At 34.8% G+C, this 20,005-nt stretch overlaps 3 protein-coding genes across 3 annotated transcripts; 2 read left to right on the top strand and 1 right to left on the bottom strand.

Annotated features, from left to right (window-relative positions):
• Nucleotides 1–4,530: 4,530 nt before the first annotated feature.
• On the top strand, nt 4,531–8,307 carry LOC129300947 (triosephosphate isomerase, cytosolic-like). Its single transcript, XM_054939550.1, has 9 exons — nt 4,531–4,670; nt 5,045–5,120; nt 5,468–5,591; nt 5,816–5,900; nt 6,056–6,188; nt 6,357–6,451; nt 6,592–6,670; nt 6,920–7,002; nt 7,980–8,307. Exons 1-9 carry the CDS (start codon nt 4,632–4,634, stop codon nt 8,022–8,024), a joined length of 759 nt encoding a protein of 252 aa, XP_054795525.1. The 5' UTR covers nt 4,531–4,631; the 3' UTR covers nt 8,025–8,307.
• A 2,563-nt stretch (nt 8,308–10,870) lies between these two features.
• Nucleotides 10,871–13,607, top strand: LOC129300949 (probable serine/threonine-protein kinase PBL9). The gene is made up of 7 exons (XM_054939552.1): nt 10,871–11,186; nt 11,281–11,370; nt 11,814–12,139; nt 12,284–12,419; nt 12,514–12,656; nt 12,772–12,895; nt 12,977–13,607. The coding sequence occupies exons 2-7, from the start codon at nt 11,319–11,321 to the stop codon at nt 13,396–13,398; spliced, it is 1,203 nt and encodes a 400-aa protein (XP_054795527.1). The 5' UTR covers nt 10,871–11,186; nt 11,281–11,318; the 3' UTR covers nt 13,399–13,607.
• Nucleotides 13,608–14,413: 806 nt separating this feature from the next.
• On the bottom strand, nt 14,414–17,395 carry LOC129300948 (serine/threonine-protein kinase PCRK1-like). The gene is made up of 4 exons (XM_054939551.1): nt 16,787–17,395; nt 16,093–16,353; nt 15,561–15,683; nt 14,414–15,287 (listed from the first exon to the last, which is right to left on the bottom strand). Exons 1-4 carry the CDS (start codon nt 17,186–17,188, stop codon nt 14,718–14,720), a joined length of 1,356 nt encoding a protein of 451 aa, XP_054795526.1. The 5' UTR covers nt 17,189–17,395; the 3' UTR covers nt 14,414–14,717.
• Nucleotides 17,396–20,005: the final 2,610 nt, after the last annotated feature.

Here is a 20,005-nt window from a genome sequence, read left to right as displayed (position 1 = left end):
CCCTTCACAACTCCTCTTTCACCACTATCTTTGTCAACACAATCTACATAGTTATTTCATAATACTATGTATTAATTTTACATTAAAATACATAACTCTAATTTAAAGAGTTAGAAAGCCTTAGATCTATAATCCATATTAACACTAATTTAAGATTTATGCCTCATTTAACTTCTCAAATTCTTTTCTAAAATTCTCGTACCCTAATAAACTATTTTTAAGCCTCAAATTACTTCTAGTATCACAATTTCATCCTTCTATATTCTAAAAATTCGCCTAAAAATAAATTAAAAATTTTAGAATTATCCTGAAACCTCAAATCACCTTTCTATAACCTCAAAAATACCTATTCATACTTAAATAAATATTTAATAATCAGAGGTTCATCCCTACATCTCAGATTCCACATAAATTCGACCATATAGATCTAGATTTCAACTCAAAAATTCTTAAACATGAGTTTCAACCTCAAGAAAGTATTCTATAATATTTATTATATCCCTAAGAGTTTTAACCTATATTTTTAATCTATCATATCATCAGATTAACTATCCTATAGAAAAAAAAATCCTAATCAGAATATTTACTCTATCCTATAAAATAATCATATCACTAGAAAGCTAATATTATTTAGAAAATAACTATAAAATTAATTTTATAATTAAATAAATTTTTAAATGCTAATCTAAACAGGAAAGTTAGAACATACCTGAAGAAAAAAAAATAATCTCCCCTTGCGAGAAAACGCCGAGCAACGTGAGAGGAAGAGAGAAAAATAATATAAAAATGGGATTGTGAGTCCCAAAATTATATTAAAAAAAAACTATAGGTTTGAATTTAATTATTCAAACCTTTGGGCCAAAAGTTACAATTTTCTCTAATTGCATCTTAGCCTCTCATGCTTCCTAATGCACACACCCCCTCCTTTTATACATGAAGGCACCTCTTCTCTTCCCTCATCTAACCAATGTGGGACTTAGAAACAACAACCTTCCACCCCCTTTTTTTTGTTCCTTCTACCTTCTCTTTTTTTTTCAACACATACATAAAAAAAAATTATTTATGTATTATATCTTAACTAAATATTGCTTATGTGGTTTAAATTTAAATTTTAAATTCATAATTAAATACCTAACCATAATATTATTTCTAAATAACCTCAAATAATATAAATTCCTATTATTATCATTTTTTTCTCAAAACCTAAATTCCACAATTTCTTTATTATATAAAAAAATCAGGATGTTACATTTTCTTGTTTTGTGATGCATTGTGACTTGTGCATCGCATGTCGTAGCACGTGGTACAATAAGAGGACCCTTATGTTTTCTTCTTCTTTTAAAGCCTAGGTGGCTAAATTCTGCTCCAGATCCTAATCCCCAAACTACAACCACAAGCTAAAAAACTCATTAGCCTTATCTAACTGTCCTTTAACCCAACTCTAATTAGTTAAACTTGATTTATTCTTTTGTTAATTAAGGGGTTAAAATGCAAGATGTTATAGCTTTATTGCATGGAATAGATGCTTAGATTACCCTTTGACACTTGCAGAGTCATACATAGAATCAATCATCCTAGACAAATTTATTGAATATGTGTAGAGGTGCTTGAGAAGTGGCTTCTCAGTGACATTGCTACAATCTCATCAATTGAAGATGCAAGCCTCCACTTTTTCTATCTTAGTTCCATTTTAGACTTTGGAAGTTCGTTGTTCTCACTTCTAAACATGACATAAGCTTGATTCCTTCTCTTTTCAAGCCTTTTAGTGCTCCTGATGTAAATTTCACCACCCCCATCATCATACCATTCTATTTGTGCTTAATTTCTTGACTTGTTCAAATAATGAGATTATATATGCTTTTGAATATTTATTTTTGCCACAATATTGCATTCTACCTAAGAACTGAAGTTTCAAGAAAATTTAAGGGGGGTTTAGAGAGAAATCTACTTGATGACCTATTATAACTATGAACAACTTCATGTAAGGAAAATGAACAACTTTAATATGGGGCAATGAACAATTTGTTTTACTATAATTACAATACTCGGAATAAAATTAAGATTCATCAATGACACAAACAATTATTGTAGGTCAATGAACAATTTCATGTAGGGAAATAAAAAACTCATTTTATCATGATTACAACACGAAATAAAATCAATATTCAATAATGGCACAGTTTTATTCTTAATTATGTTTTTTGTATCTTTTATCAACCTCCACTTTTTGATTAAAAAAATAATAGCACAGACAATTCCTATAAGTTAATGAACAATTTCATGCAAGAAAATAAATAACTTCAATAAATAATTAAAAAAAATGGGAGACAATGAGATAATTTTATACTGTATTTTAATTTCACTTTAATACCCTTAGTTTGAAGTGAATTTTTGAAGGTTAAGGAATCTTCTTTTTCATTAAGCATGGTCAAGAGGTCTTAAATGAAATTTTCCTAAACATTTTCATTGTCAACAGAGCCAATTCTTGATACTTACAAAAAAAAAAATCTTAATTGCTAATAAACAAAAAAAAAATTATGATCCATAAATTTAATTTTAGGATTTTGCGGTTATCAATTTTCATTACTTATTTGTTCAAGTCTTTAATTGTGATTTTCCCTTCCAAAATCTCGTGACCCTGGTCGCTCATTTAATGCTTTCGAGTAACAGATCAGGTCGCTATATGATATTATCCACTGCTGCTATAGTTTTTATTTTAGTTGATAAGTTAAGCTCCAATTGAGTATGAAGAACTCTTCCAACCTTTTTTTTTAATTACACGCAAGTTTTATTTTGAAATTTTCCAAATCAGGTCGCTATATGATATTATCCTTTCGATTTGAGTGAGTTGAAATATGTCATTAAAAAAAAAAAGGAACGAGAAAGACAAGTACTCATAAGTAAGGGTGTTCATGGGATGAGATGAAACCGAAACACCTTTATCATATGTTCTATCTCGAAAAAAAAAATTGGGATTGAATTTCTATCCTGTGTCTCGTCTCATTCCGTTTCATTATGAATTGAAACGGGACCAAGACGAGATTGAGATATCCCACAGTTCAATAAGTTCGATAATGTCGGAGAAAAATCTAGATAATAACATTCATTAAAATTTTAAATCATATAATTTATTAAGTTTTAAATCAAAACAACACAATTACATAAATTATCACAATTTAAAATTAATTATTAAATTACATTAATCACAACTACACATTATGATAGCAATTACAAGTGATCTCTGGGTTATAAGAGTAGCAACAACAAGTAAGTCAAGTATAACATCAAATTATTGTTCTTCTACTTTAGCTGAGATATACTAGGCTAATTAATATTTCAAAAATAAAATAAGAAATGCGATATAAATAAAAATTTATCAAATAGATATATATATATATATATATATAAATTGTATTAATATAATTAATATATTATAAAGGAAAATATTGTCCTATTCATTCTATGTCATTAAAATTATTAATATAAAAAACTTTAATTTTATATAAGAATTGCAAGCATTAAAATTATAATTGATATAATTAATAAAGTATAAATTATATTAATATATTTAATATATTTTAAAATAAAAATTATATATATCATATTTGGGACGGGACGTGACGGGATATTCCGATAGTAATCCCATGTCTCGTCCTAAACTCCTTTCCTAACTCATCTCATAAAGTCTCATCTCGATTGTTTTCGGGTTGGGATGAGACCCATCCTGATATGATTGAGATGATATCGGGCTAATCAAGATGGGTACAAATCAAACAACCTTACTCATAAGTAACAACTGATAGTACAAGTAGAATTAAATTCACAACTTTTTAATTAAAAAAAATTTACATATCACTATATTATAAAGACATTGATCGTTGAAATATTTTTAAATACAAAAAAATAGGACATATTTTATGTACATTTAGATAGGCTAAACATATTTTTACCCAAAAAAAAAAGGGTAGGCCAAACATATCAGTCAAATAAAAAGATAGGATAAAGTTAAAAATCTGGAGAAAACTTCACCCCAAATTTCTTAGCTAGTAAATCCAAAGCTATTTTTCACGTTTGACAATAGAAAAATTAACTGTGTGATTCCTGTAATTTTGAGTTAGTTTTTACAATTTTGACTTTTTAATATTTAATTTTTAATTTGGTGCAATCAATTTTTAAAATTGTAATTTCTACATTTTGAAAAATAAATTTATAAGTACTAAAGTCATTTTTTAAAAAATAAATTGTTAGATCAAATTTTTAACGATTTAGATTTAATATTTAATAAGATTATTATTTAAATTTTATATGAAATATATAAATAACTTGAAACTATCCAAATTTAATTTAAATAATTTAAAATTATAATATTTTATTTATGTATTTTATTGAAATTTAAATTTAAACAAATTTAAAAGCTTTGTTATAACGATGATTAAAAAAAAAACATGTCAATAGAAAGTAAGGGAAAAGGAAAATATTCGGATCATTACCATACAAAATGCGGAGCATATTCCGTTATAATGGAATGCGGTTGCGGTCTCCACTCTCCACCGTCATCCGTATCATATTCCCCATAGTGCTGCCGGTGCAGCTGCTTAGTTTTTCGTCGGGATCGAAGGAAAAACAAATCTATGGGGAGAAAATTCTTCGTCGGTGGCAGCTGGAAATGTGTATGTTTCTAATTCCAAGTCCTTTTTTAACCGTCATTGGCATTTTACATTGTTCTCGCTCTACTTTTATTTCGCATCGATGAAATTTGAGAGCGCTTCCTTTACAATCTGTTGATTATTGATTTGCTTCTTGAGGATGAGGAATGGTCACAAATTTGTCCCTTCCGTGCATGCATTTCTTTATATTACTATCAGATTGGTTCTCCGTGAACAGGGGTTCATTCCTGTTTCGGAATCCATCAATGATCTGGGATACTATTTCCTTCCACAGACACCCTTGAGATCCTTCCCTCCGCGATTTGCACGAACAAATTAAGCAGTTCAATGTTCTTTAAGCAATGAGTAATTGATTCCTCAAATTGACTTTGTTGCAGAACGGGACCAACGAAGAGGTGAAGAAGATTGTTACTACTTTGAATGAAGCTCAAATTCCCGGTGAAGATGTTGTAGGTGAGTCTTAATGAGCTTCATACTGGCTTCCTTATTCTTGTTTAGCATGTAATCTGGATCTTAAATGAATTTTCATTTAACTTGTGTAGAGACGGAGCATTTCACTTCAATTTCTGCTGGCCCTTCAACATCTTCTGCCCTATTTTCATTAATCACTAGCCTTCAGGAAAAACGGACCCGAAATTTTAACTGAAAATTAAAGTTGTCTTCAGCGACAGAAGCGGGGGCAAATTGTTCAGTTATCCCCGTTTGCAACTCTCTTTATTTCTTAAATGAGTCCATCCTATTAATGTTGTCATTGTGGCTTACAATTGAATGAACAAGATCTCTTCTTATTATTTTTGCAGAAGTTGTTGTTAGCCCTCCCTTCGTATTCCTCTCTCTCGTAAAAAGTTTGTTACGGCCTGACTTCCATGTCGCAGCACAAAGTTGTTGGGTTCGCAAAGGTGGTGCTTTTACTGGAGAGATTAGGTATGCTATGCATTGTTTCGTTAATTTATTTAAGATTTTTTCCCGTATCAGTAACTATTCTGTAGAACTTTCTTTAGTTTTATTCTCCTTTTACTTCATGTCTTTTGCACTGTGTATGTGCTCTGACCAGACCATTTATCAGCCAGTGACATGTCATTTCTTTCCTTCTCTTTCAATTTTTTGGCCTTGAAGAAATGTCATTTTGATGTCTATCATAATCACAGCGCTGAAATGCTTGTTTATTTGGGTATCCCTTGGGTCATTCTTGGTCACTCGGAACGGAGACAGCTTTTAAATGAATCAAATGAGGTAGAGTGTTCTATTGTTTATGGTCTTTCAGAAATATTTTTCTACACGTTACAATTCTTAGTGTATTGTGCTAATCTACTCCTTAGAGCAACTTGTATTAGCAACCAGACTTAACATTTGTATGTTACTCTGTACCTCTCTGTTGTCTATCACACTTTGTGGGCGATAAAGTTGCATATGCACTTTCTCAAGGTGTGAAAGTTATTGCTTGCATTGGGGAGACTCTTGAACAACGTGAAGCTGGTTCAACAGTGGCTGTTGTTGCTGAGCAAACAACAGCGATTGCAGGTGCCTTTTCTTCCTCACATTCCTTACACAAATTCAACATCCTCAATGTTAATTGCATATTTTTTGTGAGCGAACGTTTTGGCTGTTCTGGTTGCATTAGGAGAGTGGGTCATGGCGTTAGTTTTTGTCAATTTAAGTGTTGAGGGCTGACCTTAATTGTGTTTGCAGCTAAAATATCAAACTGGGATAACGTTGTTTTGGCCTGTGAGCCAGTATGGGCCATTGGGACAGGAAAGGTTGCAACTCCTGCTCAGGCTCAGGAGGTAAGTGTGTCTAAATAACCTTACTCTCAGCACAAGGTATCCTGGTGAAGGAGAATGAGCCCTTAGCTGTACTGCTGCAGAACCCATTTGGTTTAACATTGCTTTGCTGAGTTGGTTTATTGGATGTTTGTTTGTACCAGGTCCATGCCGAATTAAGGAAATGGATTCATAGGAATGTCAGTGCTGAAGTCGCTTCATCTGTCAGAATTATCTATGGAGGTATTCCCAATTGCGACTTAGCATTTATCTTTGTCAGGTATACATGCACGAGCATGCTTTATTCTTGAGTTTTAATTTAAGGCTTTAGAGGAAGCTAAAGAAGAAAATTATCAGATCATACTTTTTTGAGGAAGGCAAAACATAAAAGTTTAGGTTTAAATTGTTTTGCTTTTCCACTTTATCTGCATATCATGGGGTTGTCCCTGCTTATAATAAATTCCGTATTCAATTACCACGTATTAACTGCAGGTTCTGTTAACGGAGCAAACTGTAAAGAATTGGCAGCGCGGCCAGATGTGGATGGTTTTTTGGTTGGAGGTGCTTCTTTGAAGGTGATTTTGTTTTTTTATTGTTATTACTTCCTCTGTTTCAAATTATAAAACACTTTTAAGAAAGATTCAGCGTCCCAAAATTTAAAACACTTTGACAAAAATGAGGTTTCATTGATGACACTTTTTCAATATTACCCTTGTCATGTATTCTCTTTCTTCAATATTCTTTATTAATGGAGTGTTAAATGAAAGGTATTTTTAAAAGGTTATATTTTTTTTTTGAAAAAGTAAGGTTGTAAAGTGTATTTCATAAGTTTTATTAGTATATAAGATTTTGTTTAAAAGTGTTTTATAATTTGGGACGGAGAAAGTATTATATAACATAGTAGTTAACAAAATCATGCACTTTTGATTCTTTATTGGTTTCCTTTTCGTCTATTAATTTCACTGGGATCCCATTTAAATCTTTCATTTTATATTTGGTTCCATGATTGTCCTGGAAATTCATTTGCTTTCCATCTGGTCCATTAACTTGACTTCATGTTCCCTCTCTTCCTTAATTTCATTTTGATCTAATTTGATCTCTTTAACTTCAAAAAACTACCAAAATGTTTTATTTATTTAACATCGTCAAATTAAATACTTCATAGAAAAGTTCATAATTACTTTTTGGTTACTTCAACTCTGGTATTTTCTTTTCAAAAAAAAGTTAAAAATGGCTGTGTTAAAGGGAATAAAATATGCATTTGGGTCATTTTTCGTTTTTATAAGTTGAAATGTCAAATTGTAACATAAATGAAATTAATGAAAGAAAGTAAAACTTAAGATAGAACTAGTATACGTTAGACAAACTAAAGTTTGAACAAGGAAAGTAAAATTATGGAGTGATATTGAAACAGAATTAAGTTAGAAGTGTGTAACTAGGGTAATGATGAGGAGATCAAACGTGTAGTTTATCCTATAAATATATATAATGTTCTTGTGTGTCGGTTTGCATATTCTTTGTGACTGATTATGTTAATACTTTGTGTATATAGCCGGAGTTCATTGACATTATCAAGTCGGCCACTGTGAAGAATTGAATTTTATAATTGAGAACTGATATGTTTTGGAGTTGACTGCTTTGGTTGGCTTATGGTGCTGTGCTCGGAACTTGGCTTTGGTGAACAAAGCATCCATATAATTGCGAATTGGCTTTCGCCTTGATCGTCATGCCATCAAATGGGTTTCGTTCAATGTCTCGTGTTTCGTTGTGCAAAAACTCTGGAGTATTTACTATTTAGTAGTCATCTCATAAAATTTTCTAACACTAATTTTCTGTTTTACCCTTCATTAAATGTTGAAAGAGAGAATATGTTATTAAAATATATATATATATATATATTTAAAGTAGTAAAGTTAAAAACTTATTAAATTTTAAGATAAAAGTTAAAAAATTTTAAAGTTTTTTTTGTTTCAGTGAAACATGTTGAAAATAACTTATAAATAAGATTAAAAAAGTAATTATTTGCCTCAACTTTGTTTATGATGCCATGCCCATGATCAAGTGACAGTGAGCATAGCGGTTTACTGGTATTGGGCCGAATTTTGTCTTGTTGAGTGTATCCCATAGTGCTGGGATGAGAATTCCTAATAAATTTTCAGGACTTGTTTTTTTTTTTTCCTTTTTAATTTGGGGTCGGGGTTGTGATTGAGGAAGGCATGAATGTGATTGGGGTTTGGGAACGAGGGAGGGGCACGAATGCTGTGTGGGTGTTATGGAGGTTGATTGATTTATTAAATCATGGCTTAGACAACTAATCAATGCCATTAAATTTGATGGAATCTCTCGGTGGCAGTAATCATTTTAAGTCGGCAAAGCTACCCCGGAGGACGTGTGTATATTTATAAATTCTGGAATAGGACAATTGTGCGGCGAAGGATAAGAAGCAAACATGTAGATGAAATGACATTGAAATTTAAAGTAGGAGATCATAACTATTTTTGGAGCGGCACAGGCCTGTGAAAATTAAATGAAGGAGGCTTCCCAACGTGATCGAACTCGAGAAAGGAGGTTGTGGTGCGTTGTCCATGTCCGTGCCTGTCTTCTCTTGCTTTAAATAAATGGGTCCTCTTCAATTTATTGCACATTCCAATCACCCCCTCCCCTCCCATCCAAATCCAACCTCCTCCTCTCTGATTACTTTCCGTTCCTTTTGCACACGCATTGAGACTTGGGGAAGAGCATCCCATGATAAATTGTAACCCATGCCACTATATGTATATAATAACATGAAAAAAAAAAAACATATATATGTATGCACGTACAGCGAGCCGCGGAAGAATTTGCTGTGCTTTTATATCCGCCCTTGTTATCTTGAAGTTGATTGGGATAGATAAACTCGTTTCAATGATACACAGCCTGTGAATATTATTAATTCCATAATTCACGGATTCGTTTTTCCTTCGTATATCTGGAAAGTTGAGATCGTGGAAACGGGATCATAATGATCGCACACGTGAAGGGTGAAAAGTATAAAAGGTGAAGTTCCAAAAGATGTTGAAACTTGAAACTTGAGAGGCATAGGCGTGGCCTTAGCGTTTCACTTGAGGGTTTTTGGTTTCCCCTGCTGGCTGAATATCATTACAAATAGCCAACAAGCGGTGCCTATATTTCCATCGTATGTGAGATAAGTGCATCCAATCCACTCCCACCAGCGCTGTAACATCACGCTCTCCCACGTCCTCACAACACTGCTTCTCAAGTGCCCAATCACAACCACGTAAAAGTGCCGCTTTTCAACGTTTTCGTCAAGAACTTCATCCCCAGACTCTCAGTTTCAATTACTTTATTTCTTTTAGTATCTCTGAATTCTGGTGAGATGGAGGCCTTATGGACTGGGTGATAAATAAGAATCAGAGGCTCCAGGATGCATCCTGAAATTCCAGAGGACTCCAACGGCATGAATTGGTCCCACCAGAGCTGTGTTTAACTTCAACTTGTTATATATTGGAATGAAAAAATTAATCTTTTAATTTTTTAACTTTTAAGTCACACGTAACTTAATCCCTCAACTATGATTCACTGTGACCCAATCTCTCAACTATGACTCGCCTAAGACTCAATCCCTCAACTTTTGAATCACTTACAAATTAGTCCATTAACTTTTGTTAATTTTTTTTTCATGTTAACTTATATCTCACATCAATGAGCAAGAGGAGAGTATTTTAAAATAATATATTAGTATTTTTTTATCCCTCTTATTTTATAAAAAAAATTTAAAAAAAATTAAAAATAAGGACCGAGTTATATGTAAATTAAAAATTGAGAGACTGAGTTACAATGAGTTATAATTAAAGGATTGAGTCATAGCAAGTCATAATTAAAGGATTGAGTTATAAGTGAATTAAAAGTTAAAGGATTAAAAAATTAATTTTTTCTATTGCAATTTGGATCCCTCTTCTTCTTGAGAGAGTGCATGTCTCCGTTTCTATGTGCGGAGCTCCATGTTTCCTGCTGACCAAACACACAAATTACATGTCTTCGGAATACATCTCACTGGCCAAATTTTATGTCCCTCAGCCTCACTTTAAGTTCAGGTTCAAGATCATGTTGTCTTGTTCTGTCTTCCATTTCAGGAATAATATTACAACGTCCGGAAAAATTGATATACTAATAAAACACGGATGTTAGCGCTTTTAAAGTTCGTGGATCTGTAGCATGCTTTTTGAGCAGACTCATTTTACAAGTTCCAGATGCAAATTCACTGGATCATAGACATGCAAGATAATGATAGTTGAAAAATGCATGGCCACGTTTATGTGCTTTGACTTGACGCGAGAGTTGACTGTTTTGTAAAACCAGGAATGTGAGAGAGAGAGAGAGAGAGGAGGGAGCATCAAGCATGGAATTGTAATTATTTTTTTTTTGGATCAAGCATGGGATTGAAATTATACGTACATTACAAGCTAATATTTGGTAATAAACTAATAATATTTTTTTTTAGCATCGAGAAAACAAATTAAAGAATGTGCACCCATGGTAGTTTTTTCAGAAATCAAATGAATTTAGTGGCAGCGTGTGACGAAGAGAGCAGAATTCACCTCCCATCAATACAGCTTGAAGCGGGACCATCATAACAAGGACGGGTCCATCCCAGCATGAATGCATCACCCTTTTATTTTGTTGAGCTCCAAGTCTAACCTGCTCAGCTTGCCCTCTCTAATACTTCCTCTCCCCCAACGGCTTCTTCATCCTGATAAAGGTTCGTCTCTTCAATTCTTGCCATTTTCTTCTCTGTTTTCTCTTCTTTCTCTTCCCATCTGCTATTCACGTGCTTTGCTTTTTGTAATATATAGTCGACCGGGGAACGGATTAACTAACTCTCGTTTCTGGCATGGGTGGTTGTTTGAGCGCCCAAATTAAAGCAGAAAGCCCATGCAACTCAGGTATTCCTCATATACACTTCAGTTTGACGCATGTACATGTGTGTTGGCTCCCTGTTGCCTGTTTAACTTTTTGAAATTTACACTCACCCAAACGGCTAAACCCTTATTGTACGTCATACAATCTGAGCTTTTTCCTTCCCCCTGGGACTGAATTTTTTCTGCAAAATTCTCCTCCTCTCTCCGATCGCTTTTAATCTTCCTTCCTGGAACCTTTTGTTTTCCTGCTCCGCGGTTCCCGTTCAACAAGGGATGAAATTGGGTGACTCTGCTAAAAATTCTGTCCATGAATTCTGGAGAACATTCGTTAATCAATGATTTTTATCCAGTGATAATCCTTTAAGGCTCTGTCTCTGTTCTCCACTAATGGACCAATGTGATTTTTACCCTTCTATGAACTTCAAGATCCAAGCGAATAACTCAAGATGTATAATTTTTATTTGCAGGGTTAAATTCAAAGTACGCGAGCACTGACGGAAAGGATGCTAACAGCACAGGGAGCAAGGCGTCGGCAGTGTCAGTTCCTCAGACTCCAAGGAGCGAGGGAGAGATCTTGCAGTCATCCAATTTAAAAAGCTTCACTTTAGCAGAAATGAAGACGGCCACCAGAAATTTCCGTACTGATAGCGTGTTAGGAGAAGGTGGCTTTGGATCGGTGTACAAAGGATGGATCGATGAGCACTCTTTGATTCCTGCCAAACCCGGGACTGGCATGGTTATTGCTGTCAAAAGACTTAATCAAGATGGTTTCCAAGGTCACAAGGAGTGGTTGGTGAGTTCCACTGCTCTGCTTTTGCTTTTTATTTGAGAAAAAGGAGGAAGTACAGGACTAACTAATGATAAAAATGAAGGTAGGGAAGCTTAGCAGTCTGTTCACACCGGTAAACAAGTTCCTCTGTTTTTGGTTGTGTTCCAGGCCGAAGTGAACTACCTTGGACAGCTCTGTCATCCTCATCTCGTGAAATTGATTGGTTATTGCCTGGAAGATGAACACCGTCTTTTGGCCTACGAATTCATGCCTCGTGGCAGCCTGGAGAATCATTTGTTCAGAAGTAAGGTCTTGCAGTCCCATACTTTGACATGCGTGAACTAAACAGTTTGTGCTTTGACCTCAACGGTACATGTTGTTGCAATTTGTTGTAACAGGAGGTTCATATTTTCAACCTCTCTCTTGGAGCCTCCGGATGAAAGTTGCCCTCGGTGCTGCCAGAGGGCTTGCATTTCTCCACAGCGGCGACATAAAAGTGATATACCGGGATTTCAAGACTTCAAATGTCTTGCTGGATTCCGTACGTGGCCTTCTTTTGACGGAATCGATTTTTATGTGTTTATTCGTTATAGATGGAGTCAATCTTTTGAGTTGTGGCATATCTGAAAATTAACCGCTGCTTGAATTGATGGCAGAAATATAATGCAAAACTTTCTGATTTTGGGCTGGCAAGAGATGGACCAACCGGCGACAAGAGTCACGTCTCCACCAGGGTCATGGGAACCTATGGATACGCAGCTCCTGAATATCTAGCCACAGGTAACAAACAATGTTAGGATCGTGTCACTTAGTTTGTGCTCAGCGATGACAATAACCAAAAGCTACTCCTTGATAATCTAGGCCACCTAACAGCCAAGAGCGACGTGTACAGTTTTGGAGTTGTACTGCTGGAGATGCTATCGGGGCGGCGAGCCGTGGATAAGAACAGGCCATCTGGTCAGCACAATTTGGTGGAATGGGCTAAGCCCTGTTTGGCAAACAAACGAAAGATCTTTCGCATCATGGACAGTCGTCTGGAGGGCGAGTACTCGATCGATGAGGCTCACAAGACAGCAATGCTGGCTCTGCGATGCCTCTCCAGCGAGCCCAAGATCAGGCCTACCATGGATGAGGTTGTCAAAGCTTTGGAGCAGCTCCAAGTCTGCGTTCGTGAAAATGGAAGCCACCGCAACTCTCGGCCTCGTATTCGGAGAAGAAGCGCCGATGACTTTAAAGGCAGGAGGGCTTATCCCAGGCCATCTGCTTCTCCTCTCTATGCTTGACAGCACAGTCTTGTTTCTTAACCTGGATAGATATTGTACATAATCCCTTTTCAGCTGATATGTTCCTGGGCGTTTCCGCTTGAGATCGGCGTATGTATGTATTTTGTATGCTTTCAAGTGTCTGTTAACGAGTCACAGTTACGGATAGTTGGGAAGGTAGGCGATTGCTTTTGTATGATTGATCAAGATAGAAAGTTTCTTTCCGTACATTTTTGCTGGCTTCGTCGATGCATTCCTTCTCGTCAAAAAGGAAACCTTGATAATTTCCAGTGCAGAGGGATATCGCAATTCGTTTTGAGATCTGATAAACAAGAATGTGAGTTATTGGTTGGATGAACACTGAGGTAGTTTAACAATAATCTTGATATCACTGCGAGAGGTTTACAGAATGAAAGGAAAGTTAATATTGTGACCGATTAAAGTTGGCAAGCCACAGCCGCAAAAGGAGTTCATCTCACAGGTGCCGTGACAGTCACGTGGTCTAGGACAGCTGTGTCACCTCAAACCTCGTCCGGAAACAGGACCCCACCCCCACTAGAATACAAAGAACATATTGGAGACTATTGAAAGGCATTGGCTGGACGTGACTGAACGTCCGACGGTCCGGATTGGACCATGATTGTACCATTAGTACAAAACTTCACCACCTAAGTGCTAGCATCTCAAGCTGTACTCTTTGATTTCGTCTTTTTCTGTGCCTTTTTTTCTCCCTTAACTTGCCAATGAAAAATTAAGATAACTCTTGAACAGACCTGTGACTAGGCACGACTTCATCGTGATCAGATCTGGATGTTCACTGGTTTTGTTAGGTGTAAGATTGTGTGACTTTTTACTATACAGTCGTCCCAAAGACGCCTAAAACAGGGAGCAGCAGATAAACTTGCCTTTCCTTCGAGGATCAATAGAAAATCTATATCTATATTTAATTAAAGTTTATACTTTATAAAAAGTCACAATAACCATAAATCAAGAACAGCACAACCTTCCTGAATTTTGCACAAATCATGAGATCCAGTGAGAATATAAATGATCTTAAACCATTCCCTGTAAATTCCAAATCCATTTGACATGAAATTACAGATACAAAACAATGCAAAATTGAACCAGACATGTACGCCTAAACATGTTCACTCAAGAAAGCCCAATTACCAAAAAAATGGGGCTTGCTTCATGATCTGTACATTCAACTATTTAGAATAACAAAATATAAAACTGGAGAAATGTGTTCATTGAAACATCTGCGCCTGACATGGTTGATTTCTCATTGACCGGAATTTATGCGATCACCTAACGTTGCCAGGAGCATAAATGATTGGTTATCACCAAGTTCGTACTAACCCAGGCGCCCAATTTTTCCAATCCAACCTTCTAATAGACTTGTTTCTTAAGCTCATCATTTCTCTGAAGTCCAAGACCTTCTTCAGATAATTATTCCCTTGTTTAGCCGCCCCAGATTCAGCGTCCTCTTCAGTTAACTTCTCTTCTTTTTCTTCTTCACTCACAACAGCTTGAAGAGTGCATTCAAACTGAGAAATTGCATCGTTAATTATGCATCCAAGCATCTCAACCACCTCACTCATTTTAGGACGGGACTTCGGGTGCTTCATAAGACACTTGTTTGCTAGGGTTGCAAGTTTTTGAGCTGATTTAATGCAATATTGTCCTTCAAGTCGTGGGTCTACCAGAAGATGGAACTTTCTAGGGTCAGAAACATAATGTCTTACCCATTCCAAGAGCTTTTGTTCGTTTCTTGGGAGGTTTCTCTCGACAGCTCGTCTCCCGGTGATGAGTTCATAAAGAACTACACCAAAGCTCCAAACATCACTCTTAGCAGTTAACTTACCAGTATGAACATACTCCGGTGCAGCATAACCAATAGTTCCCACAACCTTTGCAAAGAGGAAAGCCCGTTATTAATTCCACATATAGCAGAGCATCATTGTCATGCAGAAGAAAAAAAGCTTTAATCCATCATTATGATTTCACACAAAGGAAAAAATCATCAATGAAAAAGGGTGAAAATGAACTATTCTAATGTGTTCAAGTGAACTACCAGGAGGCAAGTTATTCCATCATTTACATGCAATTTTATAAGATTTTGAAAAGGCAATTTTAGAAGAACAATCTTTAGAACTTTCTCCAGAAGATGGACACTTTCTTACAGATGTTGAAACGTGGCCAAATCCTTCTGCGGGTCCTTGCCTAGCAAGTCCAAAATCAGAAAGCTTTGCATTGAAGTCCACATCCAGCAGGACGTTGGATGTCTTGAAATCCCGAAAAATAAGCTGCACAAATCATAATGTGAATTTAATATCACAATGATTTACCAATGAAAGCTGATGCAGCACGCTATATCCAGGTTAGAAGCCGTCCAGAACAGTAAAAAGAATACAAACATGAAGTACGGGAGGACATTGGTCTTGTCCTTACAGACTTTCAAAGAGCAATGACCAACCACATAGCAATGTTAATGAGACCAGTATGTAGTTTTAATGATTTTGTTAATACAAACCATATGGATCTTGCCTTTCTGAGTCATTTAATGACCGTACTCCTATTTATGGAAATTTGATCATGAAATTTGAAGTTGCTATACATTATGTGGCTACCAACCGTATGAGGTTCAGAAATGCTGTCCACAAATATTTGACACATTAAGAATACTCTCCAAAGCAGGGGGAAAAAATAATTTACCTGAAAATCCATTTCTTCATGCAGATATGCCAATCCACGGGCTGCATCTTGAGCAATTTTTAATCTTGCTATCCATGTGAGTGTTGATGGCACTCGACCCAAAAGATGATCTTCCAAGCTCTTATTCAACATAAGCTCATAAACTAGAAGCCGCTGAATCCCCCTTTCATCATCTTCAGCGCAATATCCCAGTAACTTCACGAGATTTGGATGCTTGATTACACCCAACAAGTTTACTTCATTGATCCATTCCCTGTGCCCCTGAAGACAAGAAATGCAAGTATATTCTGTATTCCAAGAAGAGATGAAACTATGAAAACTTGAGCTTCTCCACCAAAGGTGCATCTTGAGATTTGTGTTGATGAAATAAATAAATCAGTAATAATTTTTCGGAGGAAAAATGAAATCAGCAATACGTGATTCTCTCTTCATGCGAAATCAATTCAACCTCTAAACAGTTCCTACTCTCTAAGGAGTTTCTCTCCATAATATAAACTACAAGCAGCCAAAATCTCACCAATTTGGCATAAATAACTCGAAATAGAAATTCTTGCAGAGCAAACCCAACCAAAATTACAGGTTAAAAAAAAAATTGATGCAGACGCTCTGAGTAGAATTTGAGAAATAAATAATAGAAAATGGCATGGCCAGAGAGGCATATGGAGGGGCATAATAGAAAGAAGACGGAGCATGCCTGGTGTCCATTACGGTTCAATTGCTTGATCGCAACATCCATATCGGAAAGTGAACCGTCATTTGCATGCGCGCCGGGTACCCTGACAACCCCTTTGTAGACACAACCAAACCCTCCCTCTCCGATCAAAAGAGCTCTGCTGAACCCACGAGTTGCCAATTTAAGCTCGGAGAAGGAAAACACGCGCAAATCATTAGCTCGCCTCCGAGACAAGAATTTATGGAACTCTACGGCATCAGAGAAGTCCTTGGAATCAGAATCAAATTCAGACCTTCTAGAGCCCAAGGTAGAAGAAGCAACACTGAGAGAGCGTGCCCAGGAGAGCTTGGAAGCCTTGGAGATAACAGAGTCATCGTCTTCACGGGGATCTCCTCCTCCGTTTGAGAAATGGAAGCACTTCATTGCGGAGGAAGAGAATGGGTCAAGGAATTGAGCGTGGGAGGGAGCAAAGCATGACTAGTATCTCACAAAGAGAGAAGGACGATAGCGAGAACATTGATTATGGATTTGAAAACCAGGCGGCCATTGACGTTAGACAGGGGAAAGCAGTGGATCGCAAGCTGCTTCTTTTTTTCTTTGTCGTGCATTTGAAAAATAATTCGAAGCTGTCGTTGTGACTGTTTAAATAAGTCGCCTCAAAAGTTTGAAAGGACGCATAGTCCAAGAACGGGTCAAAATATAAACTATCGCCCGGAGATGGCCTGGACTTTCTAGGGGTTCATTAGTTTATTTGGCCAGAATAAATTTTCACATTTTACTGCAATTTTCTTAGTCAGAAACATCTTTTTTTTATAATATTAATATTAATCACAAACATCTCACTACTATACATGAACATCATTCACTTCTTAAAGTTAATATTTTATATTGATATTACTATTAATTAATAAAAGTATTTAAAGAAAAAAAACGACAGCAACAATTGAAAAAGTGTTCCTCAAGCGAAGTCTTCGTCGGCTCGTCCATAACCGTTGCTTGCTGCCCAAAATCTTACAGACATCAATTTGTGGGTCATACCCGGTTAGCTGAGGCCCGCAAAGGCCTTGTGGAATTTAGCATTTGAGCTCATGATATCTAATCATTTTATCTTTGTCACCTGATCTGGTAAGAATTTTAAAACAAATTTTCTGAATGATTAAAGTTAAAAGACATGAATTTTGACTTATACAAAAAAAAAACAGAGAGAGAAAAGAAAAATAGTTATTACTAATTGCGTCTTTTGAAATCACTGTCTATATATATATATATGTATTCTTTGCATCATAATAATCGTTATATTTCTTATTAACTTTCACAAAAACGTAGAGACTATATATCGAACTAGTTATTGTTATTGGTAATGGTTAATATGTTCTAAATCGTATTGTTTATACGAGACTTGAGTTTATAATATAGCGTTTTCCCTGCTATAAAATTTGTCAGCTTTATTAGTGCTTGTGAATTGCGAATGAAGTTATAAAAATGATGATGATGTATTTACCACTGAATTATACTATAAACTAATAATTAATGATTTAAAAAGTTGAGGCGTTTAGACGTATGGTATCAACTATCAAGCAATCGTACTTGATCGTCATTCGGCTCTCTGTTACTTACTAGTCAGACTCAGGCACGCTTTGTCTGTAAGTTTTACCAAACAATGCATCCATATCCCGTTCTCATTGTTCTCTCCCAAGCAACCGCGATAACCAGATTCGTTAGCTTCATCTTTTTCTAAAGATAACAAAGTTAAAAACAATAGCACGCATGATCTTAACTGATGCGTTTTTCCCTCAGAAATAACAATAGTGAAAAGCTATCGAAAGGATTAACGTATGAAGGTTGGTAGACATGTCAGAGGAAGTGTATCATTGATTGAGTATGATTGATGATGCGTTCATCCTAAGGATAGACCTGTGAAGGTATCATAAACGGTACCCATTCTACAAAATCCATTTAATTTTATTTATAAATTGTTATACAGTTTTTAAGATAATTTTTGTAAAATATTTTTAAAATCACCTTTTATAGAAGAGAAAAAATAATTTGAATTTTTTTATATAAAATTATATTTAAAATTTTATATACTTTTATTCTTTTTATATTGATCGATATTTGTGAAATCAGTAGGAATAATTTATATAAAAAAAAAAACGGAAGAATCATGTGCCTTCTTTACCCCCTGAGCATAGATTGACAACCGACGGGGAGAGATATAAACATAAAACAAAAACAGGACTTTAATTTTACACTAGATTTTTTATCTAAGAATTTAAAAATGTGACAATGGGCATTCGTTGTTATTAATTTAGAAAAGACTAATAACATTAGGATTAGGGAGGAAAAAAAACTTCACAAAACAAAGGGAGCTATATAAAGTTAAAGAATAGAGATATATACTTTTGTTAGCAATGATTCTGTAAAGAAGGTTTTCATAAAATTAAATCAATATGAAATAAAGTTTTTATTACAAAGAAAAAATAAGACTATGGCAGAGCTACAACCCTGAGTTAAGTGGTTCAAAATAATTATATTTAAACATTAATTTAAATTTATTGTTATTGATGAATTGGCACGCAGGATCTTGATAAAAGACAATTGGTCGCTGTTGACATGCATTATGATAATTGCATTTTTAAAAATATAAAAATAATATCTACAAAACACACGATTACTCGAGTAACATTATCCAAGGATATTACTCAAAGAACTATATAAATACCTATAACTGAAAATATAAAAAGCACCTAAATACAGTATGTATATAACTCCATTTTCAAGAACCTGTGAGGAAAACATTTTAGTTTATTACAATGAAATTATCAATAATATTTTTTCTTAAAATAAAAATGGCATACTGTTCAATGGTACAACCAGATTATCAATCTAAAATAAATATTTTCGAACAAAAGTATTCTAAATGTGAACAAAAATTTTGTTAAAAGAGGGCCATGCTGTTAAAAAAAAGTAAATTTTAAACAAAAATTGTTTATATATGTTCGGGTCTAATAAATTTAAAACTTCGGACTTAAATTTATAAGACTTGAATTAAAATATTACATATCTAGTACTCCCTCCATTTAAAAATGTAAAACATTTTTTAAAGAATTAGATGTTAAATAATGTAAAACATTTTTAATCTTTTAAAGTGTAATTATTGTTTTTTTTTAAGTACTCCTATTGATAAATAATTTTATATATATTGTAAGGTGTTTAATAAAAATAAATATGAAAAGATAA

Source organism: Prosopis cineraria, unplaced genomic scaffold, assembly GCF_029017545.1.
Source record: "Prosopis cineraria cultivar Desert tree isolate PC_DT_omini unplaced genomic scaffold, ASM2901754v1 PC1819, whole genome shotgun sequence".
NCBI classification, from domain to species: domain Eukaryota; kingdom Viridiplantae; phylum Streptophyta; class Magnoliopsida; order Fabales; family Fabaceae; genus Prosopis; species Prosopis cineraria.
This window is presented reverse-complemented; position numbering and strand designations above follow the sequence as displayed.